Source organism: Melanerpes formicivorus, unplaced genomic scaffold (genome assembly GCF_026170545.1).
Source record: "Melanerpes formicivorus ecotype bairdi unplaced genomic scaffold, bMelFor1.0.p_v2 SCAF_58, whole genome shotgun sequence".
In the NCBI taxonomy this organism is placed as follows: Eukaryota; Metazoa; Chordata; class Aves; order Piciformes; family Picidae; genus Melanerpes; species Melanerpes formicivorus.
In genome coordinates this window covers 3,455,087-3,480,244 of record NW_027142410.1, presented here as the reverse complement: position 1 = coordinate 3,480,244, position 25,158 = coordinate 3,455,087, and the positions used below count along the sequence as shown (strand labels likewise).

Here is a 25,158-nt window from a genome sequence, read left to right as displayed (position 1 = left end):
TTGCAGGATCTCTCATGCCAAATAAAAAAACCCAAAGTCTAAAATGCCTGGTAAAAATAAATATCACTGTGAAATTCTGGCATGGGAAACATTTCTGACAGCCAAGGCTTAGCTCATCCTGGGGGGTAACCCAAGAAGCCCTGCAATTTTCATTCCTCGTTCCTACTCATTGAAGGTTCCTTACAAAGTGAAGCTGCCAGACTGTGTTATCTATTAGACCAGGTGTCTGTGTGAGGAAATTTTAATAAGTAAGTGGCTCTGTGTGTGTGCAAGAGAGTAGGCAAAGCGTTGTGGGAGTGAGCTATTGCTTCTTGGGCTGAAGGGAAGCAGTAACTGATGGCTATAAGTGGGCAAGCTCTTATGGGGAAAGTATCTAAAAAGTATCTAACTCTCTGTGTGCAGGAGACAGATTTATACATTCAAAATACTGTGAATATATTTTGTCTGTTAACACTTCCAGGGGAGTGCAAATGATGGAAGATTTAAAACAAACAACATGAACATAAAACAAACCCACAAAAGAAATGAAAGAGGAGGTCGCAGATTCATTAAAATTGTGGAATTCTCTCAGAACAATTCTTAGTTCTTCTTGTTAGTTGCACAAGAAAAGGGCCTCAGTGTTTATTAGGGCTGTTGTGAGAGAGCAGTGCAGAACATTGCAGCTAGGCAAGACCTGAAGTTTTGAATTTGGTTCTGGGTCTTGCTTGTTTCTTTGTTTTTCCCCAGTGAAAGCACACATTGGTTTCCCATTCACTTGGCAGCATCAGAAGACAAAATGGTGAGGGGTTTTTCAAGGTGTTTTCAAAAGTGGCATCTTTGTGGAGTCACTAGAAGAGAAGATAGAGACCACAAAATGATGTAATTGTTGGAGCACTTTGGAAGAGAAGTTGAGGAGTGGTGCATGGGAGATGGAAAGGTAGTATGCAAATCGCTTCCTGAGATAGAAGATAAACCATGGGAGACTGAAACATCAAATGAAGATGATGACAATTAATTCTAAACAGAATAATGGGAATATGGAGCATTTTCCAAAATATAGTAGCAAATGAGGACATTCATTATTTTTTACCTGAGGAATGTATTTAAATAGCTCTTTGGATTTGATCAGGCTGATTTCTAAACCACAGCAAAACAGGCCATTGGCCAATGGCCATTCTGTATTTGAAAATGATACTAACCTAATAGTAAGGAAATGTCCTTAAGGTTGCAACTTTCTATGTGTTGAACTTTACACAGTGATAGTGAAAGAAGGGAAGTTTACATGTGGATCAGAGTTTCTCTCAAACTCTGTGGCTGGAGTCCATTTCTGATATTTACTAAGCACATTCACTGTGCTCTAAGTTACACGAAACACAAACCTCCAGTCTCTGTGGCAGTTCTCGTGCATTAGGAGCATGGGTTGTGTTTGCTGAGATTGCCCATAGATTCCATCAGCTCTGCCGACCTAGAATGAAGCATAAATAGAAATGCAATACACAAAGCCACATTACCTTGAACTCTCAGAATGCTGATGTCCTTAAGTATCCTAAAATTACAACGACACTGACGCAAATGTGTGTGGCTATGAGGGAGGTTGGATGTGTGTGTATATGCGTGGGTGGCTGATCTCAGACTCATGTGGAGGGTGTGTGCAACTTTGGATCTTGCTCCCACCTGTGCCTTTATTCAGGTCTCTTAGTGCTTGTAAGAAGCAATTAATTTGTTCCCTCATTCACATTTATCAAGAGCTAATATGAGACTGGGAGAGGTGTTAAGAGGCGTCGCTGATTCAGCCAGCTGATAGGAAAGCAGATGGTTGACACGCAGTATCTCTTATCAGAAAGACTCAAGGGTTATATCTTGTGCATGCTGGCAGTACTTGCCTAACCCATCATGCCAGTGAAGTATTAGAAATGAATCACATTCAAGAAAGAAAACACTCTTTATCTGTCTGTCTACATTTCTACATGTCACTCATCTCTGTAGTGGCATGGCTTCTGCAAACAAGAAAGGTTTGTGTTGTGAGCTGAGGGAAAGATATGGTTATGTCTTTCACATCTGTTCCCATGACTGCTTCTGTCTCTTACAGACCCAATTCATATATTCTAGTTTCCTGAAAAAGGAAAATTCAGCTCATCAAATATATTCCAGATACTGAGATAAGACATTCCCTTTCTTTCTAATTGTGTGGTTCATTTCCACCACAAACTTTTTATCTGAATACAGAGACATGAAGAACTACATGAATAGCTTGAAGTCAGAGAAAGAAACAAGTCTTCAGTTCTTTGGAAAATGCTTCTCTGTGCAGTCAAAAATTAGTTTAGGAGCCACAACTTGTGCTTACCCATTTGAGAATAAAGGTGGGTAAGCTTCTGTCTTCAAACTGAGTTCTATTGCTGGCTTCTAACAGATCATTTTCCTTTTATGCCTTCCTCTTTTCTTTTTTTTCTATGCCAGAGTCAAGTTATTTAACTGTGCTATTCCTAAGGCCAGGCCACAGGCTACCTTTGCAATGCAGACATTGTGCAAGGCCTGGGTAATTGCCATTTCACTGCAGGGAGGAGCCTCATCAAGAATAGAAGAGGGTGTATTTGCATTATTTTTACATAAAGGATGTAAGGAAACAGGCAAAAGAAGAAGAACCAGCTTGCAAGACACGCAGGAGGAGCTGCCATCTCAAAGAGTACATGAAGAAAGGTTTGGGTTTGTTTTCACCAGTTTGAGAGGCAGTTTACTTAGGTTTTTGGGTTTGTTTTGTTTTGCTTTGTGTTTTTTTTCCCACAGTGGAAGATTAACAATCTGGTAGGTTGGCTTCGGTTCCACCTTTCTGACACACACGTAAAAAAGGCGGTGGGAAGGGTGGATGTCAGGTGAATCTGCATGTTGGTTATTACATTATAAAGGGCCTTTTGCAAGATTCTTCATCTCTCAGCTTCTACATGTAGCCTTGTGGCAGTTGTGCCATTAGGCACTGCAAGGTAGATTTAATGGTGGTCCGTGAGAGGATCAGAGGGTTTCCCCAAATAAACACTCACGGTCTCAGGCTGCGCCAGGGGAGGCTCAGGCTGGAGGTCAGGAGGAAGTTTTACACAGAGAGAGTGATTGCCCATTGGAATGGGCTGCCCGGGAAGGTGGTGGAGTTGCCATCGCTGGAGGTGTTCAGGAGGAGACTTTATGGGGTGCTTGGTTGCATTGTTTAGTTGGTTGGGTGGTGTTGGATGATAAGTTGGATGCGATGATCTTGAAGGTCTCTTCCAACCTGGTCTGTTCTGTTCTGGTCCTATTCTGTTCTGTTCTGTTGTATTCTGTTCTATTCTCAATTGGAATGCTTAGGAGGCAACGAATAAATGAAAGGTGAAGAAAATTAAGTAACACATCAGCTCTGACTTGTTACCCTGAATTGTATTTTGCTCTAAATTAAAACAGTTGGAGGAACACTGCAGAAGGTAACACATGGGTTACTGTTTCCTTAAGAGTAAGTGGGCAGTAACTTGCGAAACACTGTAAAGTACTGATAGGTCTTGAATGTTTGTGACATCTGTAAGCATGTCTGGGTACGAAGTAGTAGAAAACTTCAGGGTAGGCAACGAGGGGAAAAGTGACAGCATAAAGTATAAATCAATGCTAAAATTTCATTTAATGTACTTAACACAGAGACCATCAATTACAAACTGGGTCACTGGCTGCGAAAGCCATAGGTCCTTCTGCTCTTTGGAAAAGTAAATCGTTTCTTTATGTGTCCAACAGTGAATTCAGAGACACAACTGTATAACTGCATCTTCCTGTGTATGGGTTAAACCTTGACTTTTAACTCACCAGGTATAGCAAGCTACCACCTGTTTGGTTCCCTGATAATACTGAAGAGGGAACACTGAAGTGGGTAATGTAGCAGTGGAACAATGATAGAAATTAAAAGAGCCTGTTGCCTGATAGCATGGAACCTGTGATTTTTATCTTGAACCCAGAGCTTTGCGGGGAGCAACCCGCTGCTTTCCTGCCTTTTGGGTTTAGTTCACTGAGCTCACTAGAAATGCAAAATTTTATCAACCAAAGTGCAGTTTGTAATGATCTGCCCAGTTAGAATTTTCTGAATCATACCCATTGTGGAATTCAGGTTTGGGAGTAGTACCAAAAGATCACCTAGTCCAGCCTGCACTGTGTCAAAACTAAATGCCTCAAAGCTAGCACCAGCAGGCTTATCAAACTTTGTTCTTAGAACATTCTGGTAAAAGTGATTCCAAAGTCCCCCTGGACAGTCTGCCCCAGTGTTAAAAAAATTCCTAGCTGGAATGCAGATCAACAAAATCTTTTAAGCATTTAGTATAGTATAGTACCAGTCAGGGTTGGAAGGGACCACAAGGATCATCTAGTTCCAACCCCCCTGCCGTGGGCAGGGACACCCCACACTAGATCAGCCTGGCCAGAGCCTCATCCAGCCTGGGCTTAAACACCCCCAGGGACAGGGCCCCAACCACCTCCCTGGACAACCCATTCCAGGGTTTCACCACTCTCATGGTGAAGAACTTCCTCCTCACATCCAGCCTGAATCTCCCCACCTCCAGCTCCATTCCATTCCCCCTAGTCCTATCACTACTTGAGATCCTGAGCAGTCCCTCCCCAGCCTTCTTGTAGGCCCCCTTCAGATACTGGAAGGCCACAATGAGGTCACCTCAGAGCCTTCTCTTCTCCAGACTGAACAGCCCCAACTCCTTCAGTCTGTCCTCATAGGAGAGGTGCTCCAGCCCTCTGAGCATCCTCCTGGCCCTTCTCTGGACACCTTCCAGCACCTCCAGATCCCTCTTGTAATAGGGGCTCCAGAACTGGAGGCAGTACTCCAGGTGGGGTCTCACCAGAGCTGAGTAGAGGGGGAGAATTACCTCCCTTGACCTGCTGGCCACACTTCTCCTGATGCAGCCCAGGATCTGATTGGTTTTGCAGGCTGCAAGTGCACACTGAGAGCTCATGTTGAGCTTCTCCTCCACCAGCACCCCCAAGTCTCTCTCCTCAGGGCTGCTTTCCAGCCAGTCACTGCCCAGCCTGGATTTGTGCCTGGGATTGCCTTGACCCAGCTGCAGGACCCTGCCCTTGGTCTTGTTGAACCTCCTGAGGTTGGCTTGTGCCCACCTCTCCAGCCTGTCCAGGTCCCTCTGGATGGCCTCCCTTCCCTCCAGCGTGTCTGCTGCACCACACAGCTTGGTGTCATCAGCAAACTTGCTGAGGGTGCACTCATTTCTTATCACAAAACAAGTTGACTCTTTCATGTCTTTCTACTGGAGCCTTCATGGAGCTTGTTGATCAGGATCAACACCCCTCCAGTGAGTTTGTATGTATCAGAAAGCTGCATCCCACTGGAAGGTTTTATTTTCTTGACTAGGTAAATCTAATTCCCTCAGCTTTTTCTCAAAGGGTTTGTTTTCTAAACTTCTTGTTATTTCCTTGTTTCTCTTCAGCTGTGTTTATGTTTGTGAGGTGTTCAGGTGACACAATACGACACTTAGGGCTTCAGTACCATGTGAAGTTAAGAAATCAAACAAATTGTCATTTATGTGACCCAGCTGCTAACTCGTTCCAAATTAAATGCATTTGTTGGCAGTGGAACTGCACTTCTGATTCACATTGTTTGTTATCTGTACAGCCCCATGATCTGCTTTTGCTGTACTTCTCTCTAGTGAGGAATTCACATTGTTTGTTTATGCCTCTTTCCTAAGAACAATGTTTTATGTTTTGCATGACTGTTTTTTTTTCCCCTTGTAGGTTTTTTGGACAACCCATCCGACTCGTCAATAGCATTTTGGGTGTCTCATCTCATCCTTTGCAGTGTTTGTGTCCTCTGCTATTGTTTGGGGGTAATAATGTTTTTTTAGCACAGATTTTACAAACGTAATTTTGTATCATCCAAGTTGTCAGACACCATACTGAACAAAACAGAGCTTAGGATAGACCCTGAAAGGTGTCTTTTTGAGGTAGCTTTGCATTTTGATGAATAACTGGTAATGACTTCTAAGGTTTTCTTCCCTCAAATGCCTGCACACCTTCCAGTAGTTGTATTTAAAATGTCATTCTATCGAAGTGTCTCATGAGACAGTGCCAAAAGCCCTTGGAGATGTATCAAGTCCATGTTTACCTGCTGAGCTTCACATTACTTGGAAAAAAGGGAACCTGATTTAGAGTAAATGCACTTTCCCCATCTTCTGTGTGCTTTTTTCATTCAGTTAATTCATTCTGTCTCAAATATTTAAAACCTGATTGCTTCAAACCTTTCTGAATATAGCAATTAAGCTATCTCATCTGTCATTCACTTCTAGGAAACTTGACATGTGGAGAAGCATCTTCCCAAGAAAGGGCCCATTAGAATGCTTTAAAAATGCTTCCTCAAGTCAGACCAAACTCCTCCTCTTCTTATTATTATTAATGGTTTTTGCAGTTTTAAAATAGTTAAAGTCTATTTTAATCCTAACTGGCTCTGATTCCTTTCTTTCTTGTTTTTCTAATGACACCACATCCTTAGTTCTCTTTTTCTGACTTAGGGCTGCTATATCAAATCACTCTGACAATGATGTAAACTTCTAGTGTTATTTCACAGTGGCTGTTTTCAGTCATCAGACTGGTTTATCCCTCTCATGTATCTATCTACTTGGAGGTGGGGAGAACTGTGTCCCCAAATGGTTATTAGAATGATAATACTTTTTTCTGTTTCCTTTATAATGACCATGTCATATAAATTTATTGTGAACTATATATTTACTTACTTCTTTCTCATGTCTTGCAATACTCATCTTATATATCACTTATCAGTGATCTGTAAATTATTACAAGTTCCTTAATAAGGTTCCTGCCTCATAGTTGCAGGTAAAAGCAAGTGTCTACCTTGTGCATCAGAAGTGCATTCTGATATTTTTCATAGTCTTTCTCAAAGTTATTTGATCTGGAAGGAGGCAAGTCCTAAGCATCTAATTAAATTTTACCAGCATTATTTAGCAACCCTTCTACTTTTGTTTCACCAAAAATAGCCATTCTGCACTGCTTAAATCAGCTTTACAATTATTCCTCATAGATCCCACATGGAATCAGGGTTGTGTGCAATCAAGGCACTCTTATCAACAGGTATGTGATTGAGAGGTTTATACTATAAATTTCCATCTGCTCAGCTGTTCAGGAGATTGTAGTGAAAAACAGTGCTTTGCTGTTCTCTAACATTTCACCAGGGGATTAAAAAACTATTTTGAAGTCAAAGATACAATTTGGAGAAGTTAAGCTTGGAGAGGAAGTGAGTTGTGAGGAATACAGCACAAGATGTGGAAAACTGGTGAACACACTTTAACAAACACAACTGTGTGAAAACATTTGTTACCTGGGGAGAGAAAGACTGAAGAGCTGGTGAGTGAATTTGTTTGTGTTTAGGACAATATTTTTAGGAGGCTTTTGTTTTCAACACAGGAAAGTACTCATCTCATCTCATTTTCTTCTATGACCTAAGTATATAATTATCAGTAAGTCATGGGCCCTGAGTTTGTGCTTTATCACATTCAGTACTTTGGCATCTAAAGTTCTTACAAGTTGCTGTGAGTCTGAACTCAGTGGGACTCCTCTGACTTAAACTACTTGGGGATCTATCTCAGCAGAAACTTTAAACTTCAATGAGTTTTGGTTATGTTGCCCTGTATTTTATAAGGATATAGTAAGGGTTTGGCATACTAGCCAGTGAGTCCCCAAGTCAGAGTGGGAGGTTCTCAGTCTCTCACCTAACTACAACCAACTGTTCTCCACTCTTCCACTTCAGTCACCCTAAACTCTTGAAGTTTATTCCTTTACAGTAAGTGCATATTCTTTCCATGCCTCATTCTGTCACTGCTTCTGAGTCACTGTTAGCATAGATAGGGTTTTTAATCTCTCTGTTTAAATCAGTCCCTCTTGGCTACTCCTGTTTGCTGCTATTCTTTTGCAACTTGTACACTTCACCTGTCACGTATGTAGAATTCAGTGCCGTAATCTACGTGCTATTGCACTCCTGCTTTGTAAAATGGATCTATTCCTATTTTGAAGCCATGATTCTGCGTATCAAGCAACAAGTGTGCATTTTTTAAATTTTAGGGGTCATACATTGTAAATTTATGCATTGTTTGCTGCTTATTGTTTCTTACAGTGTTCTGGCTCTTGGGAGTTCTCCGTCAAGCTCTGTATTGGACTAACATTTTTCTTTACATTGAGCTCAGTTTGTCAAGACTCAGTCCCTGTTCTAATTGTATGTTGACAGTTTTAATAATATCCCTTGTCTTCACATTTTACACTTAATTAATAGGAGTGGCAGGGTTGTTTCAGTGATATTCTGTTCTGTTTCCTTGCTCATGTGATTCCTTTAAGGACAGGATTAATTGAAGCTTGCTCTGAATTCATCTATATGAAGGTTTTGAGTAAGACCATTCTCATCACTGGCCCTTTGGTGGCATTTGGACAAAATTCTCTTTTCCCCCTATAGTCCAGAATTTGGACTATCTGCATCAGTTTTCCGTTCAAGTTAATACTTTGAGATCAGCTGAAATTAATTAACAGTTTCTTGCGTTGCCAAGCCTATGTATAGAATGTAGGATCATGACACTGAGGATCATAAAACCGGCTTTAATGATGATGTCCAGCAAAATCCTATCTGATTTTAAACAGGAGACGCCAAGCGTTAATTTCTACTCCTACAAGCAACGACTCTCGTTCTATTTTTAGGGTATCCTGGATTGATACGTGATCAGCAGTCTCCGGGCACTGCCATTGTAACACCAAATAGCACTACGCTCGTCAGTGAGTGGAAGAAAAAGTCGGACACTTCTCTCAAATACCAATCTGTATACTGGGCAAAGGATGCGTGAAAGAGGTACTTAGACGCTTTCAGCTTCCGAAGGGTGTTTGACAAACGAGGGTGAAACAGGGAGAAAGACTCCGCTCTTTATCTGGGGTACGGCCAGCTGGCGCAAGCCGCGAAGCGGTGGCAACTCATGGGAGGATACTGGGCTGCGCTGGGCAGCCGAGAGCCCGCAGCGATGCTTCTTGGCGGCGCTGCGGAATTTGGGACAGCTACAGCCCCGAGCACCGGGGCCGTTTGGGGAAAGACTTCCGAGCTCGCAGTAAAGGGGCCAGGGGCGCGCCCAGGGGTATCGCCACGGTGCTGACCCGTGGCTTCAGAGAATGGTGAAGGCGGAGGGTATGTGTTGGGGGTCTTGCTGTGGAGCTACAGCCCCGAGACCGGCTCGGTCACGCCGAAAGTTTGCGAAGTGCCTCGGCGCTGGGGGGAGCGGGGCGGGGGCTGCCCCGGCGGGGCTCCTCCTCCGGGGCCGGGCCTGGGCCGGGCGGAGCGAGCCCCCAGCCCCCGGAGCTGCCGCGGCTGTGGAGGGAGCGAGCGAGTGAGCGAGCGGCGGTCGGGCTGGGGTGCTGCGTGCAGAGAGAGCCTGGGACGTCGCTGCGGGCAGCCCGGTCGCGGGGCCGGGGCACTGCCAACCATGAGGCGGCGTGGCGAGGGCTGTCTCTCGTCCGCGCCTCCGCAGCTCCTGCTGCTGCTGCTGCTGGGAGCGCTGCTCCGCGCCAGAGGTAAGCGGCTGCCGCGGCGCGTTGTGCCCCGCGGCGGCGCGGAGGGCCCGGCCGCCGTCCCGGGCTCCGTGGCGGAGAGCCTTGCCCGGGCGGGAAGCCGTCCCCTGCCGCGCCGCTCACCTGCCCGCGCCCGTCGGGCGGGGAGTCTCGCCCTGCCCTGCCGCGGGACAAAGGTCCGTGCCCCGTCCCGCGCCTGCACGCAGCGTTCTTGCTTCGCCCGTGCTGGCCCGGAGCCGGCGGGGACCCCCCGCAGGCCGAAGCGCGGGTCCCGAGGCAGCGCTGTCCTGGCCGGGCGGCACGGAGAACCCTCGCCGCCCACGCGGCCGCTGCCTTCCACGGAAGTTTGGCGGCGGCGAGCGCGGGCTTTGTTCCCGCGGTGCGAACGGCGGGCCGGGCTAGGGCGGGCGCGCAGGTTGCCTCGGAGGCTGCCGTGCCCGGCGTGTCGGGACAGCCGCCGCTCCGGAGCAGGAATGCAGCCGCGCACCCGCCACGACGGGCCCCTTAAAGGTACAGCCCGGCCCTGTGGCAGTGCCCCGGGCTACCCTACCTACCTGGCCTCCGCGGGGATCGACCGGTAGTCTCCCCATAGTGTGCTGGCGGAGTGGGGCCAGGGCAGGAGAGGTACCGAAAATAGCGGCGAGAGTAGGGGTTCTCTGTGGTCTTAGCGAGCAGAGAGGCAGTGCCATGAAGTCTCGCCGGTGAAAACTTATCTCTGTGGTTGCTCTTTCAACAGCAAAACAATTACTGTTTCTTCATCCTGGGCGCTAGTGCCTTATTTTTCAAGTGCGCCCGGTGGAGGAGAAAACATTTAAACGCTCCGCGGCATTGTTTATAAAGAGTTGGAAGTCTTTTGGGGGAGGGGTATAGAGAGGACATCCGTACCTCATTTCTCTCTCTTCACTCCTTGGGCAGCTGCCGTATAATTTCACCCATCCGTTTTCTCCTGCGCTACTCTGAAATTACAGGAAGCATTTGCAGTAGTGCTGCTGACCTCCTTCATCCTACAAGTATTTTCTCTGGGGCAAAATCATAGAGTTTGAGTTTCAAATAATATTATTTCTCTTCTAACAAGAAACCTAATTGCAGGCAGCTTTGACGAAGGTGCTGAACTAACTTGGAAGACTGAGTAGAGCCTTGCAGTTGTGTCAGGAAATCTGCTTTTTAGAACTCAGAAATACTCTTAAGTTCCCAGCTGCCACACGGATACTTAGCTGCAGTCTCGGAGTGAGAAGGATCTAAAGCATAGATCTTAGTGTAGGTGCAGATCTGGATGTGTTTTATTTTGGCTGTTACCCAGGTGCTCCTAGTTAATGTGTCTGGGTTGTTAACAGCCATGTGGGGGGGATGTCTGATTGTAAAGTGCGGGCTTGCTTGTAGGTGGCTGTGCCTTGATGTCCCCTGGATGCTTTTTTTCTGTTAGTCTCTTTTTCAAGTACTTTTTCCAGTAGTGCACTTTGCTGTATCCTCTTGTCAAATGAATGTGAGTTTAAAATACGATGTGCCAGCTGCTTCCAGAAGTGCTCTTTCCTTCATGGGAAGATGTGCTTTGCAATAAGAACACAGTTCCTCAGCGGTTTTTTTTTTCATTTTTGAGGCAAGTGTCAGGATGGAGATGGGAGAGGAGATTCGAAAGTAAATGATAAGTTGATGTTCCTCCTCATGGCTAGAAATTCTTCATCGTTGCCCCTCATAAGTGTGTTTGGGGCTGGTGTAGAGCTTAACTGTCATAAAGCGTTCACAGCTCCAGTGCTCACAGTGCCAAGCAGGTCATTGTTAGATGCCCTTGGTAATTTACCGGTGTGCCGCAGTGGAGGAGCTGGTAAAGCAAACAAGATTTGCAGGGCTGACCTTTGACCACCTTCTGGCAGATAGTGGCAGTTCAAACTGGGAAAGTCTGTGCCAAAAAGAAAAGAAACCCCAAAACGGTCTGCAAGCATCTTGAGCACTTGGAAAAGTGCATTTTGGGTAAAAATGGATATAGAGAAATTAAAGCTAATAGTATGTGCTGCTGGTGTGCAGTGATGAAGAAGGGCTTGATGTTACAATCATCAGTGTTAGCATAAATGCAGAATGCCACAGAACCTGTCTGGGTGATCTGCTTGCCGTTCTGGCTTCTGGAGCTCCTGACATTGAAATGCATGGCTAATGTCAGAGCTTCACTTCTCAAACATCTGCACTATGTTTCAGAGTGGCAAACCTGACTGTGATGCCACTGCAAAAGTATAGTTTGCTGGGGGAATTGTGACCTCCCCTATGTGTGCTTGGGGTTGCTGCTGGTTCTGCAGCTCTCAGCCAAGTGCAAAAAGCCCCTTTTCCTGTCAGCTCGGAGCTGATATTGTTCTTGTGCCTGGATTTGCTGTTGGTCATGTTGGATGGTATTCACAGAGGTGATGATCACCCTGAATTATCTTGACTTTCTTATTGTAAAAGTGGTGATGGCACCGAGTAACATCTCCACTCATCTAAACTGAAGAGGAAGATGCTGCAGGAGACTGACAAGTATTGGTGTTGTGTTTTGGGGGGTTTAATTTTTTGTTTCTAATTTTTTTTTCCCCCAACAATTCTATGTCTACTAAAACACAGTAGCATGAATGGAAGAGCATAAATCTTCCAGGATGAAGTTGACATAATGCATTTACTTAGTGCAGATAAGCAATTTTCTTTTCTTCTTCCAAAAGCTTTTGGTGGCGCGCTTTAGCGCTGCTTTCTGCAGTAGGGAATCCCTTCTTGTGTCCTGGGAGTGTGGGTGTGTGCAGCAACCAACCAAATTAATAGGTGCTTAATTTCGTCAAGTACTTGCATTTCCAGAGTGTCTTGTGAACCTTGAGGAGGGATGTTCTGCTCACCTAGGCCACAGAATGGCACTTCAGAGAAGGTGGAGCTGTCTCTCTGCCTTGCGTCCTTCGTTGTTACAAAGGAAAAGTGGTTAGATGCAAACGCGATCCTCTTGTTTGTAGTTGAAGGCAGTGCTTGCTGTATGTTAACTAGAAACTGAAGTAATTTCTGTTCTGGTTTTACTCCTGAAAACCTGTAGTTCTCCAGACTGGTGAAACTGACGTTAAAAAATAATTAAACCATTAATTCTGTGAGAATGATCCACAGTCTGATAGTCCTTTGGAATCTTCCTGCGCTCTTGTGAAATAGGCAAATATTATCCCTGTTTTGTGTATGTGGGAAGTGGAGTAGAAATTTTCTTGCCCAAGGCCAACTCCCATTTGTCCTAGAATGCAACCTACCATTGAGCACAATAGAATATGTGCTTCATAATGCTTATAAAAGCTGATAAAGAGATGTTATCTTGAAATCCACTCAAGGTGTAAAAAGTAGGTTTTAAAAGTAAGCGCGCATCCTACGCCTTCATCAACTTCCTCTGCTGCTTGTGATTTGTGGCTGTTTATCTTTTTAAAAATACTGATGTGTCTCTTGCTGCTGATGAAAAGATTTGTAAATGCAAAAATTCCATTTGCTCTCCACTGGTGATTTGTGAGTCAAAGTGTTAAGCACATAAGAAAAGTGGACACGTAATTTGTCTAGTCCTCTGTTATCTCCACCCTAGCTATTGGAGATGTTATCTCAAAGAAGGTGATAGAGTGACATACACGCACACTTAAACTGACCCTTCTTAAAGATGTCTGGCTTTACCTGATGCAACATCCACAACTGGACTTCTGGCACCCAGAAAACACCTTCCATTAATTAGCACACGATATTTAGTGGCTCTCTGTGTGTCACAGAAATCATAGCAGAGAACGCTAATGGTAGTTGTCACCCATGAATCTAACATGCCTGATAGGCTCTTGCTTTTGCATCTGTAGTGCCTGTGGTTATTTGCTGTTATGGTTGGCATTGCTCTTTTATGGGGTTTTTCTTGTCCCCACTGTGTGAAGACTGGGCATTGTAATGCTTTTTGGATTTCTTCTTTCTATATTATTTCCCCTGCAGATTTCCATTTCCCTGTACTAACGATAGTAACTCTATGGATCCAGGGGCTTCTGATACCATAGGCTTGTGGTTTATTCATGCTGTATATCAGGTCCCCTTGGGACTGTTACCTTGTGAGTATTTGGTTGCCAGCTTCCTGTGGGTGAGTTTGTGTTAAAGTTTTTCAGCTTTCCAGGCATTTTTTTTTTTGCCTGTCCTATGCAGACCTGCCTGTGTAGTTAGTCTGAGAAACTCTTGAGCTGCAGTCATAGTTGCTGTGAGGAGCAGGGCTCCTCATCTGCAATAAGCCTAGATGAAAGGAGGCTCACTATGTAAAGGTAGGAAAATAAGTTTTGATAAAGACTTTATTGACATCCAATGAGGCTGATGTTTGTAGACTTGCCCTGCTAAATTGTAGATGACAGAAATTACTCATATCAAGGAATGATGTTTGTTTAAAAGAGAAGAAAAGGAAAAGAGGGGATTGAACAGTCAGGAGCCCAATTCTGGTGGTATGAGATACATGCCTACAGCAGGATGCTTGGAGTTAGCACAGCTTTGGGTTGTGAAATGCAATAACAGAAGGCTTGTGTTTTTCACAAGGGTCTTCTTAGATCATTAGCTTTTTCTCTATTTAGCCACCACTCAGCAAGTCACAAACCATTAACAGGCAGTCTTGTATTTGCATACTCAGTGTTTGCACTGCAAATTGCAGTTTTGTCAAAAAGTGTATGACTGAAGACAATGAAGCCCTCTCATGTCTTTTGGATGTTGTAATATTCACAGCTAAGAAGCACCAGATTCTTCCCCAGAATGGTTGGGAAGAGAATGAAATTCCCTCCTCTGTACTGTAGTGATGAGGTCTTGTTTAAAGAAATGCTGTCCAGCAGAGCAAGTGTTTGCCTGGAAACAGACCCCATATTCTGTTGTGTCAAGGTGAAGTTTTACTTCTGGAGTTCTGTGTACCAGACATTATCATGCCTTCAGACAGGGGAGACCCCTTCCCTGGCTACAAGCACAGTGACTTCCTCCATATGCCCTAGCAGGGTATAGTCCTCTCTGTCTCTTTGTTACTGCCTGACAGCTCCTCCCAGCTGCTGGAGCTTTCTGTTTCTATTGCATAGCAGCAGTTCTTTAATCAGAAATCTTGTTAGTATTCAAGGATAATTGATCCGACTCTCTGGTAGGGGGTGGGGACCCAGCCTTGCATCCTTCTCCTACTTGCCACCCCCAGTTTGACCCCTGTTGTCTCTTTGTTTTCTCCTGTTAAGTTTGTGCCAGTGATGTGTGTGTGTGCTGTTTTTCCAAGCAGCCTGAAGTTGGCTGTAACCAAGAGCAGCAGTTAAATAGAGGCTGATTTCCCCGCTTCCTGGCGTTTAGTTGTTCGGCTCCATTTTCTGGTCTTCTGTGTTTTTGATTTGCAGAGAAGGAACGTACTTGGTGCCCCCGGGCATCTCTTAAACCCACTAGAACAAACTCCATTATTTAACTGTACTTAGAAATCCTCCTTCTTTAGTCCCAGCATCCATCAAAATAATGTATCCTCTGTAAGGCCCTCTGGAAAATGTTTAATAGGATCTTTTCAAACTCAAGGAGAGTTCCAGTTGGGAAGGGGGAGGGGAGAAGGCTAATGGAAGATCTGACTGTGACTTGCAGTAAGCCCGAACTTGGCCTGTGTCAGCTCTCCCTTCACCTCCATGCTGAGGGATTGCTGAACAGAGCAGATCCAACACTGGGATCAAAGCTGGAAACAAAAGGCTTTGGGAGAAAAATTTCCCGTCTGGCCAAGAGGCAGCCACACAAAGGTAGTGCATAATTTATCATTCAAGGTTTATTACTGCTGTGCTCCTTCTGGAGAGGGAAGGAAAAAAGAAGTGACTCTCCTGCTGTTTCAAAGGGGATAAGTGATGGCTTTGGAGACTTGAAGCAGGAAGGGGCTAGATATTACCATGGAAAAACTTTTTCAGTGCAGTCTGTACCCAGCTCCTCGCTTCTCAGACATGGTCAGATGTTATTTCTGTATGGGGGGGAGCCCTGTTCTTGCCTTTTGAAGTTTCAAAGAGTGAGTACTTTTAATTTATCTGGTCACTCCAAAGTCTCAAGGTATGGAATGGTGCTGCTCTTGGCAAAATCGAGTTCTTTGAATTGCTGACATGTTTTCCTTACCTTAAGGATCGGTCTAAGTGCTTGTGGCTCCGTGTAACATGGAGGCGGAGGAGGCTACATTTGCCTTAAAGGATTTATAGTCTAAATTGGACATCTGACATCTGATAAGGATCATGCATGTGATAATTCGAGTGGGATAGATAAGGTCCAATATTAAAATAGCATAGCTTTGTAATTAAATTTCCTTCAGCTTTGGTCTAATGGAAAAAGCTTCTGAAAGTTTTTCATTCCAATCACTTCTTAGAACAAGGGTAGAGAGGGGTTTCTGGGTAGGAGTTGGCATCAAAGACTACTGAAAGCAGTTAACAGAGGGAATAAGGATGAGGAAGCAGATGCAAGAGTAGTGTAAACCATGAGAAGGGAAAGGAATATAGGAATACAGATATTAACAAGCAAAGATAGGCATTTTGGAAATGAGAGCCAAGAACTTGAGCTGGCAAAAGAACAGAAGGGCTGTGTGAGGAGATCCAAGTGGAGTAATTATATGGGATCTGATGGCAGAAGGAGTTGTTAATTAGGTAGTATAAAAGATGGAAGTTTTGAAAGTGAAGATTAACATTGGGATGCATTTAACTGCTGAGGCAGGGAGCGACTTACTTTAGTGATGCTTTGAAGGAGAGTGTGACAACTTATTAGGGACCCTCAACAGTAGAGTCCCTGACCTGCTCGAGTGATTTTATGAAGTACCAAGAGCTTAACAATGGAGTCCTGTCTGGAAAAGTACATGAAATGGGAGAGCAGAGCTGAAGAGAGAAGCTAGGAGGTTGGAGATCATTGCCTGGAAAAAGGCATAAAGTGAGAATAGGAGATTACTCTGGGTTTGGAGTGGAGTCCGGGTAGAGAAGCAGAAAATAACACCTTTCCTGGAAAGGGAGGTTCTCTTCACCGCTAAGAATTGCTCTGTGAAGGATTGTGTCACTAGTGAAAACTGTTAAAACATAAACATGTCATGTTCTCAGCTTCTTTCTCTGAAGGGCTCATAAGAAGCATTGTGTGACCATGCAAGAAGGTTAGAGGGAAATACACACTCTGCTCCTGTAGCCTGAATCTCCAGCTCTGTTGGTTCATTTGACTTGGTGACAACTGATAAGTGTCTGGGAGAGGTTCTTGCCTAAGGTGCAGCCATTCACTGTAGCAGAGCCGTGTCTCATGGGATCTGGGATTAGAAGAAAATAAAGACACACCTTTGCTTTTTTGCTTTGTGTTCCCACCCAATGTTACTTCTGAATTTCCATAACTGCTGAACAGTCAAATCCTTTCTTTATAACTTTGAGGGCAGGGGAAAAAAATAAGAAGTCTCGGGATTGTCATTTCCTGCTTCTCTTTCAAGCTCCTGAGGACAAACCAGGGGGTGGGATAATTCTCTGAATTAAACCTGCATTCGTTAAGAGGAAGCCAGCTTTACTGCTGTCCTTTCTTTGTGATTCAGAGTTTGCAACTTCTTCAGGCTTGACAAATTTAGGAAATGAGATTTTTCAGGCCTCAGAGGTTATGTTCTTCTCACTGTGATTTTTGAAGCCTGTTACTCTTGAAAAGCCTGAATTGAGTTTCTTATGGCTGGAGGACGTGCCCCTAATTTGTACAGCCTTTCCAAAAGGGGCCTCATCACTGTTGTACCTATTAGGATGATGGGGGAAAAAAAGGGTCTGCCTGTGAGAGAGGACTGGAGAGTTTGTGGCATGGGAAAGGGAAAGAGATGGGAAGCTGCCATTCTGGAAGCTTTAATAGCTGAGAGGCAGGTGAGAACAGTCCTTGGCAAATAGGAGTGCTAGTGGACTATCTGCATTTTTGTCATGGGTCTTAAATAGAAGTACGCAGAATCTAAATCTGGTAAAGCATGATATGAGAGTAAGTGGGGGACTGGTCCAGATACCCTGACAAGGACACTAGTTATTGCCTTGCAAACACACACTGAAGTCTAATACGAGGAAAGAGCAGATTGAGTTGAGAGCTGTATCCATGTTGAGTCAAAGTGGTGGAGGGATATTTCTTGGGCGTGGATTTCTGAAGAGGTAAGGACTGAATTGGGCTGGTGGGTGAGGTTTTGGCCCTTTGCTATCTTTGCTAGGCCTTAGGGAAGGCTGCCCCTGGGTCTGATTTCTTTCCTTTACCAGTGAAGAGCAGCTGCAAGAGTGTTGACTCATGAACCACTGATTCCTGAGTGGTTAAGATGTCTCCACCGCAAGGGTGGTAACATCATGTGTTCCAGTTTGAACTGTCACTGCTCATGAATCAACACTGTCTATAGGCCTTTATTCACTGCATTTTTGAGTGTAGGGAAGAATTGAGACCTGCAGTCAGCATTACGTTAAACAGTGGAAGGTTTTTAGGGTTTTGGGGCATTTGTTGGGTGGTGTTTTTTTCAGACCCAGGGATCTTTTATCTCTGGAGCAGGTGGATCTCTTGCCAGTGCCTCAGCTCCCCTTCAAGGGTAGATTTGTCATCCTTGACGATTACTTAATGTCATTTCTGCTACCATTACTCAAGCAGGGAACAACTTTGTTGATCCTTGCCTTCTGCAGCCTTCCATTACAGGCTTCTTGGGATTGTTTAGCCTGGAGAAGAGGAGGCTCAGGGGTGATCTCATTGCTTTCTAGAACTACCTGAAGGGAGGTTGTAGCCAGGAAGGGGTTGGTCTCTTCTCCCAGGCAAGTAGCACCAGAACAAGAGGACACAGTCTCAAGCTGCACCAGGGGAAGTTTAGGCTGGAGGTGAGGAGAAAGTTCTTCACAGAGAGAGTTGTTAGCCATTGGAATGGGCTGCTCAGGAAGGTGGTGGAGTCACCATCCCTGGAGGTGTTCAAGAGGGGATTAGACATGGCACTTGGTGCCATGGTTTAGTAGTCATGAGGTGTTGGGTGACAGGTTGGACTTGATGATCTTTGAGGTCTCTTCCAACCGTATTGATTCTATGATTCTTTGGCTTGAAACAGCTCATCCAATCACAAGGAAAGCTCATTTTTCTCTGAGGTTTCTCTTGTGTGTGACCTGCCTCCTGTGAGCTGGGAGATGAGGAGTTGTCATCTTCTGTTGTTCTCAGGGAGAATTCCAGACTAGAACAAAATAGAAAATACGGTGTTTTTTTCATACTTCCTTTCTTCCTCGTTATGGTTAGTTCTTCACCCACAAGTCTTCAGAAGTCTGGGAGCAAACATTTGGTCTGGGAAGGAGTATCTAAAAAAACCAGACCAAAACAGAAAGGGTAATTGCTGTAATACTCTGTTGTGTCCCTTTTTTTTTGGTTGATTGTCCTGGAGAAGCAAACTCTCGATGACAGTAATACTTATGCTGGAGGAAAAAGAGAAGGTCAGATGATTGCTTTCTGAGCAATGACTGATGAGCAGTTTTTGTGCTGCAGATGCTTTGGAACCGACTGGCAAGGAAGAGGGAGTGGCAGGCGCTTGCCTGCTTTAAACGCTTGGTAAAACCCCCTGTTTAGCTTAATTGGGTATGTGAGGCCACATCTAACACAGAGTATAGAACTAATGGGAATACAGGCAAATTAAACCTATGTACAATCCATCAATTGTAGGATAAAAATAAACAGTGCTCAAGCAGAAGCCTTCGAGCAAGGAAGGGAGTGAGGCAGAGATGACATCTTTGGTATGTGCATCTTGACTTACCCACTCAGGCGAAACAGCCTCTGAGCTCAGGCTTCCCATTAAGTGACTGGGACAGCTGCCAAAACACCTATGTTTGCTAGCTGATACACTGCAGTGCATTGGTCCTGGAGGTTAGTCTGGGAAAGGCATGCAGTGATATCTGGGTTGTTTGGGGCTTTTTCTTGAACAGTGTCATAACTACATGCTCTGCATCCTCTATGTCAAGTTCTTAAAATTGATGTGGTGGTGATGCTAAAACTGTTATGAGGGAAGAGGGCCATCAGAGTTATTCTTCAGAAGACCAAATATGCCTAGGGAGCCCCAGCTCTTCTGACCTTGCAGGCTGTGTACCAAAGTCTGGAAGGTGTGTGCTGTGTGGCTCTGTGCCCCTTAGAGATGAGCAGAAGGGGAGTGGTACATAGGAGGAAAATGACATGAACTCCATAACTCTTGCAGGATGGGGCTGGACTGAGGTTAGGCCCCACCTTGAGTACTGTGTCCAGTTCTGGGCCTCTCAGTTTAAGAAGGACATTGAGACACTTGAAGGTGTCCAGAGAAGGGCAACAAGGCTGGGGAGAGGCCTTGAGCACAAGCCCTATGAGGAAAGGCTGAGGGAGCTGGGATTGTTTAGCCTGGAGAAGAGGAGGCTCAGGGGAGACCTCATTGCCCTCTACAGCTACCTGAAAGGTGGTTGTAGCCAGGAAGGGGTTGGTCTCTTCTCCCTGGCAACCAGCACCAGAACAAGGGGACACAGTTTCAAGCTGCACCAGGGGAGGTTTAGGCTCAAGGTGAGGAGAATGTTCTTCACTGAGAGAGTCATTCGTCATTGGAATGTGCTGCCCAGGGAGGTGATGGAGTCACCGTCCCTGGAGGTGTTCAAGAGGGGATTGGACGTGGCACTTGGTGCCATAGTCTGGTCATGGGTTTGTGGTGACAGGTTGGACTTGATGATCCTTAAGGTCTCTTCCAGCCTTGGTGATACTGTGATACTGTGAGTGTTCAGCAAGGTCCCTCTATAGCCCTGGAGTAACCAGTTTCAGGAGCCCTTACATGCCTAAGGCTCTGTGGTGGCTATGTGATGGCCCTAGCAAGTAAGACATGTTTCAACTACTTAAGTCATGAGAACTGCATGCAACACTGAGATTTTCCTGCCATAGTGTTTGATGGAAAATGAAACATTTGTGCAAAGACATGATGGAACTAAATCTATGAAATCTATGTATTGATGACTACAGAGAAGACCTGGAAGGATTTCCATTGCTGATCTTTGCCTAAAAGGGCTTGATTTCTGTGCTATCTTAGCTAAAGCAGCAAATGCCATGGCTTAGTCATGAGGTCTGTGGTGACAGGTTGGACTTGATGATCTTTGAGGTCTCTTCCAACCTTGGTGATTCTGTGAAAGCTGTGAAAAGCTGTCTCCACCTAAAAGTACTAGAGAACTATAGACTGAAACCAAACGAAAATGCTGCCCATTCCTATGAAAACATTGGTTTGGGGATTTGGCACTCTTTCTGAATCTCATGAAGCAAATAATCCAAAATCCATCTGTTAGAGAAGCTAGTTTGAATCTAAGTGAGAACACAAGTTTCTGTAACAAAAAGAAATGGTCCAAACCTTCTGGCCAACTGGACTACCACAGGTTAGTGTGCAGAGTTGTGCTGGCAGATAGTACCAAATGAAATGTGCAAAATCAAGTCTGACTCTTGCCAAGTGCTGAACCAGCATCTGCAACTTTGAGCTGGATGGAAGGAGAACACCGCTAACAGTCCATGTATGGGGAAAAAGTAGAAGGAGAGACTGAGAGGGAAATCTTCTAATCCTGTGAATCAAATGTAAAATATTGAAAGAGCAATAAAAGGCTTATCATCCTAAACCCCCCACATTACTCCTTTGGAATGTTTTAATTTCCAGTATTCGACTCCATGCCATGTTCCCTTCTCTCAAAACCTCTGTGAAGCCTGGCACTTTGTTGTATCTTCTGGGTGAGACTGAAGTGTGCTGTTCCTTAGAATAGAATAGAATAAACCGGGTTGGAAGAGACCTTCAAGATCATCGTGTCCAACCTATCATCCAACACCACCCAACCAACTAAACCATGCAACCAAACACCCTGTCAAGTCTCCTCCTGAACACCTCCAGCAATGGCAACTCCACTTACATGTGGGTAACACTTGCAGAACTTCCTTTGCCAATGGAAGTGTCTTTGAATTGACTGCGATGGGATGTGGGACAAATTCTGATGCAAGATGAGGCTCTTTGTAAGTGCAGACTTTGAGGAGAACTTCTCTAAGATGTCTGGTGAATTGTGTTTTGTTGTTGCTGTTGTGAATTGGCTCCCTGCTTTCTGTGGCCCACTGCTGTATGGTCGATGCTTGAAAATGAAATGCCTTCCATCTGGTTATGAAATTTGCTTTATCCTTGGAGACTTGAACTGCTGTCTTAATGTTCAGTCTGTCCCTGATTAGCACTCACTTGCCTTCCTGGAGATCCACGTCTTTTGCAAAGACATTAGAAGAAAATACTTATGGATCATGAATTGTGTTTTTCCTGTCCTCTATTACTTCATTTCTATCAACTTAGTCCTCTCTTCCTGTTTAAACTTCGTAAAATAAATATATGACTTAGGACAGTTAAACAGTGGGCAGGACACTGGGATGTGGCTTGCCTGGAACAAAATCAGTGGCTTCTTCTAGGTGACATAAGGGATGTAACTGCAAATGACTTCTAAAGGCACGTTAGTGATCTGGTGTAGGGTTTGGTATAATTTTGCTTTATGGTAATATAAACCCCATGTTTTGGAATATCAGAACAAGGGGAATTTTTGTTCCTTTTGCTTTCAGTAATCTTGACACCTCTGAGAGAGACCTTTTTTTAATGGGGATGCTGGGATGTTACTGCTGAGGATTCTTCTTTGCTTGTGATATATAGCATCTAGCTGCAGGCCTTCCTTGACCAACAGGATGTGGTCTCCTGTTAGGCCTAGTCTAGTTTAACTGTAGGCTGCCCCCCAAGGGTGGTCGCACCCGCTTGGCCCTTTGATAGGTCTGTGTATGTGTCTGCTGGATGAATAGCTTCAACTTGATCTGTTCCAGAGCTGGCACACAAAATGGTAAAATCAGTGACACCACTTGGAATGATTTTCCCTGGAAAAAAAAGATGAGAATTTGAGCCCAAGATATAGTTTCTGTGGTTCATGTAAGTGTAGGCTTCTTTATTGTATTGTACTTGTATTACAGTCTTTGTGCTGCATTAGAGTCCAAGTGTGCTGAAAGATCAACCTATAGATGTTGCAACTAGCGTAGTGCTTTCATGGTGGAAACTTCAATTCTTTAAGACTGGAAGCAAAGACTGTTGTGTTTTACTTGGGCTAAGGGACTGTTCAGCCTGGAGAAGAGGAAGATCAGGGGAGACCTCATTGCTGTCTACAACTACCTGAAGGGAGGTTGTAGCCAGGAGGGGGTTGGTCTCTTCTCCCAGGCAAGCAGCACCGGAACAAGAGGACACAGTCTCAAGCTGCACCAGGGGAAGTTTAGGCTGGAGGTGAGGAGAAAGTTCTTCACAGAGAGAGTTGTTATCCATTGGAATGGGCTGCTCAGGAAGGTGGTGGAGTGGCCATCCCTGGAGGCGTTCAAGAGGGGATTGGACGTGGCACTTGGTGCCATGGTTTAGTAGTCATGAGGTGTTGGGTGATAGGTTGGACTTGATCTTTGAGGTCTTTCCAACCTTATTGATTCTGTGATTCTAACACAGAATTATGTTCTGTGAGATGAGCAGAGTTGCTGCCAGAGAAACTGTCAATCTTAACATGAAAATCTTTATCTTCTTGCTAGTGCCTTGGTTCTTCTTCTTCTTTTATCTTGCCTTTTAAATGACTGATGGCTAACAGAGAGTTGTTCTTGAACCCTTATTTGCAGAATCTGGAGCTGAGTTTTGCTTGCTCTCCCCACCCTTCTCCATTGATACAGTGGTGTGTTGTGATTTGACAAGCCTGGTCTGGGCATGCACACAAAGGGAGGCACGATCCCACCCTCCTCCAGAGCTGATGCAGAAATGGCAAGTGCTGATGCCAAGCGTCTGGTTAGTCAAAGGAAGAGAGAGCTAGCTGTTTGGAAACATAAGCTGCCTAAACAGCCATTCCTGTTCTCCCTGAATGAATATGTGACAGGCTGAGGGGGAAGATCTACATGGGCTGAATCTCACACATGACTTGTCAATTGGATCATGTAAAGATTCACTCTGATGGAAATCAGAGTTTCACATGCAGTGTGTTCATACAATAAGGACAATCCTTACTGTGAAGAGTTAATCATTTCTGCATGTAATACATTGACAGATGTATCAAAAACCAAGAGACACTCTCCCCTCTCCCCCAATAATTATTGATTAACAGTAGGTAGAAGCTCCACTCAGTTGCTTTACTTTTTACAGTGTGTTTAGAGCCCTTGCCCTGTCCTCTCCATCCCCAAAATATCTGTCTTTCGGAGCTGCCTTTCTCTGAGTCTTTCCCTTCCCCTGCTCTGACATGCGGCACGCCACATATCACAACTGAGTAGATGTTTGTTGTGTCTGGGGTCTGATACTGGGGGAGTGAAAATTCTTCACAGATGTAGTGCCCTCCTGAGAGGAACTAATTGCTGTTTTTGTCCTAGATAGTGGATGTTCCTGTTATCTGCCAGCATGTTCAATAAATGGTTAGTATTAGTCTAATGAGGGGCATCATATCTGAACCCAGCTCAAAGATCTCTTCTGCCTGCATGACCCTTCCACCTTTCCACCAGCCTGACTGTAGCAGCTCTTGGGGTGGATTGCAAATGAGTATTTAACCACATAACCACAAAGGTCAAGAAATTTGAGAACAGAATCATAACTTGGACTTGGTTAGGAATCCAAGTGTTAAACCCTAGGTTCCTGACAGTTTAGGTGCAGACAGCTTTAAATAAGAATTACTGAATGTTCTAATTTGTTGCTTTGCAGCAGCAAACTAAATTGTTGGGTAGTATTCCATAAGCACATAATTGGCTTCAGTGGCCATATTTACCCAACAGCTTAAGTGTTTCTCCCCATCACCTTTGGAGATCATCTGTACAGAACTTAACTTGGAGTGTTCTCCTTGCAAGATAAAGACAATAAGGATTCCCTGTGATTGTTGGCTCAGGTGTGCAAATGGCTAGGTCTCTTTTATTTTTTCCTTTGAGGATAGTTGACCACTTGATTGTGGAGTCCACAGACTGAGCCATGGTGACTGGTTGCTTAAGAGCTGGGTTGGTTTTTGTTGGTTTGTTGTTTTATTTTTCTGCATAGTGAAGTCAGGGACACTTTCCCAGATTAGAATGTTACATTTTTAAACATTTACTGTACTGGAGTGCAGAATGATCTAATTGGCCCTGTTTATTCCTTTGCATAAGAATTTGCAGCACAGCAGCATGTGTATCCTACTTCTAAATATATAAACACGTGGCAAACAGACTGCAAGAAGAAAATAACTCTTGAGCCACTGTGGTAAATAGGTCTGTAAAGCCTTAAACAAGAAATGACTTATTCTGTCAGTTTGACTCCGAGACCATAGTTCTGTAAGCAGTGAAGTAAAAGGACTCAAACTGGGCTGAGTGAGTTGGAAGATCCTTCAGATTTGCATATTTTTGCTGCTCATCACCCACTGGAGCACTTTCCCTGATCTGTTTTTTTGCCAGGCTGCACAAAGCTGTGCCATTTTATGGGGATCATGGGACTGGGACTAGGGGAAGGAGGGCTGTGAGCTCTTGAGGCGTTAGTGATGAATATGAAACCACAGTCTTGAAGTTTCTTTGCCATTTTGAGCAGATATCAGTGTGTTTCTGGAGGGCCTGGGAACTGTGTTATCACTTAAATATAGTCAAACCGAGGCTGCTTCCTGTCCATTGCTTATCATGCACAGAAGA

The 25,158-nt window shown here is 44.6% G+C and overlaps 1 protein-coding gene and 1 long non-coding RNA gene across 4 annotated transcripts in view; one reads left to right on the top strand and one right to left on the bottom strand.

Moving 5' to 3' along the window:
* Positions 1-499: 499 nt before the first annotated feature.
* Positions 500-10,363, bottom strand: LOC137452794 (uncharacterized). Its single transcript, XR_010990166.1, has 3 exons — positions 10,104-10,363; positions 1,359-1,444; positions 500-827 (listed from the first exon to the last, which is right to left on the bottom strand). It is a non-coding gene; the product is annotated as an uncharacterized lncRNA (long non-coding RNA).
* Positions 9,384-25,158, top strand: part of LRP4 (LDL receptor related protein 4) — a 98,202-nt gene continuing 82,427 nt past the window's right edge. For 2 of the 3 annotated variants that reach the window (XM_068161531.1, XM_068161530.1), the window contains exon 1: positions 9,386-9,552. In XM_068161531.1, the coding sequence (XP_068017632.1) occupies positions 9,465-9,552 (88 nt within the window). In that variant the 5' untranslated portion in view covers positions 9,386-9,464. Of the gene's footprint in view, positions 9,553-25,158 lie in introns of all 3 variants that reach the window. The other variant, XM_068161532.1, reaches the window with a different exon arrangement.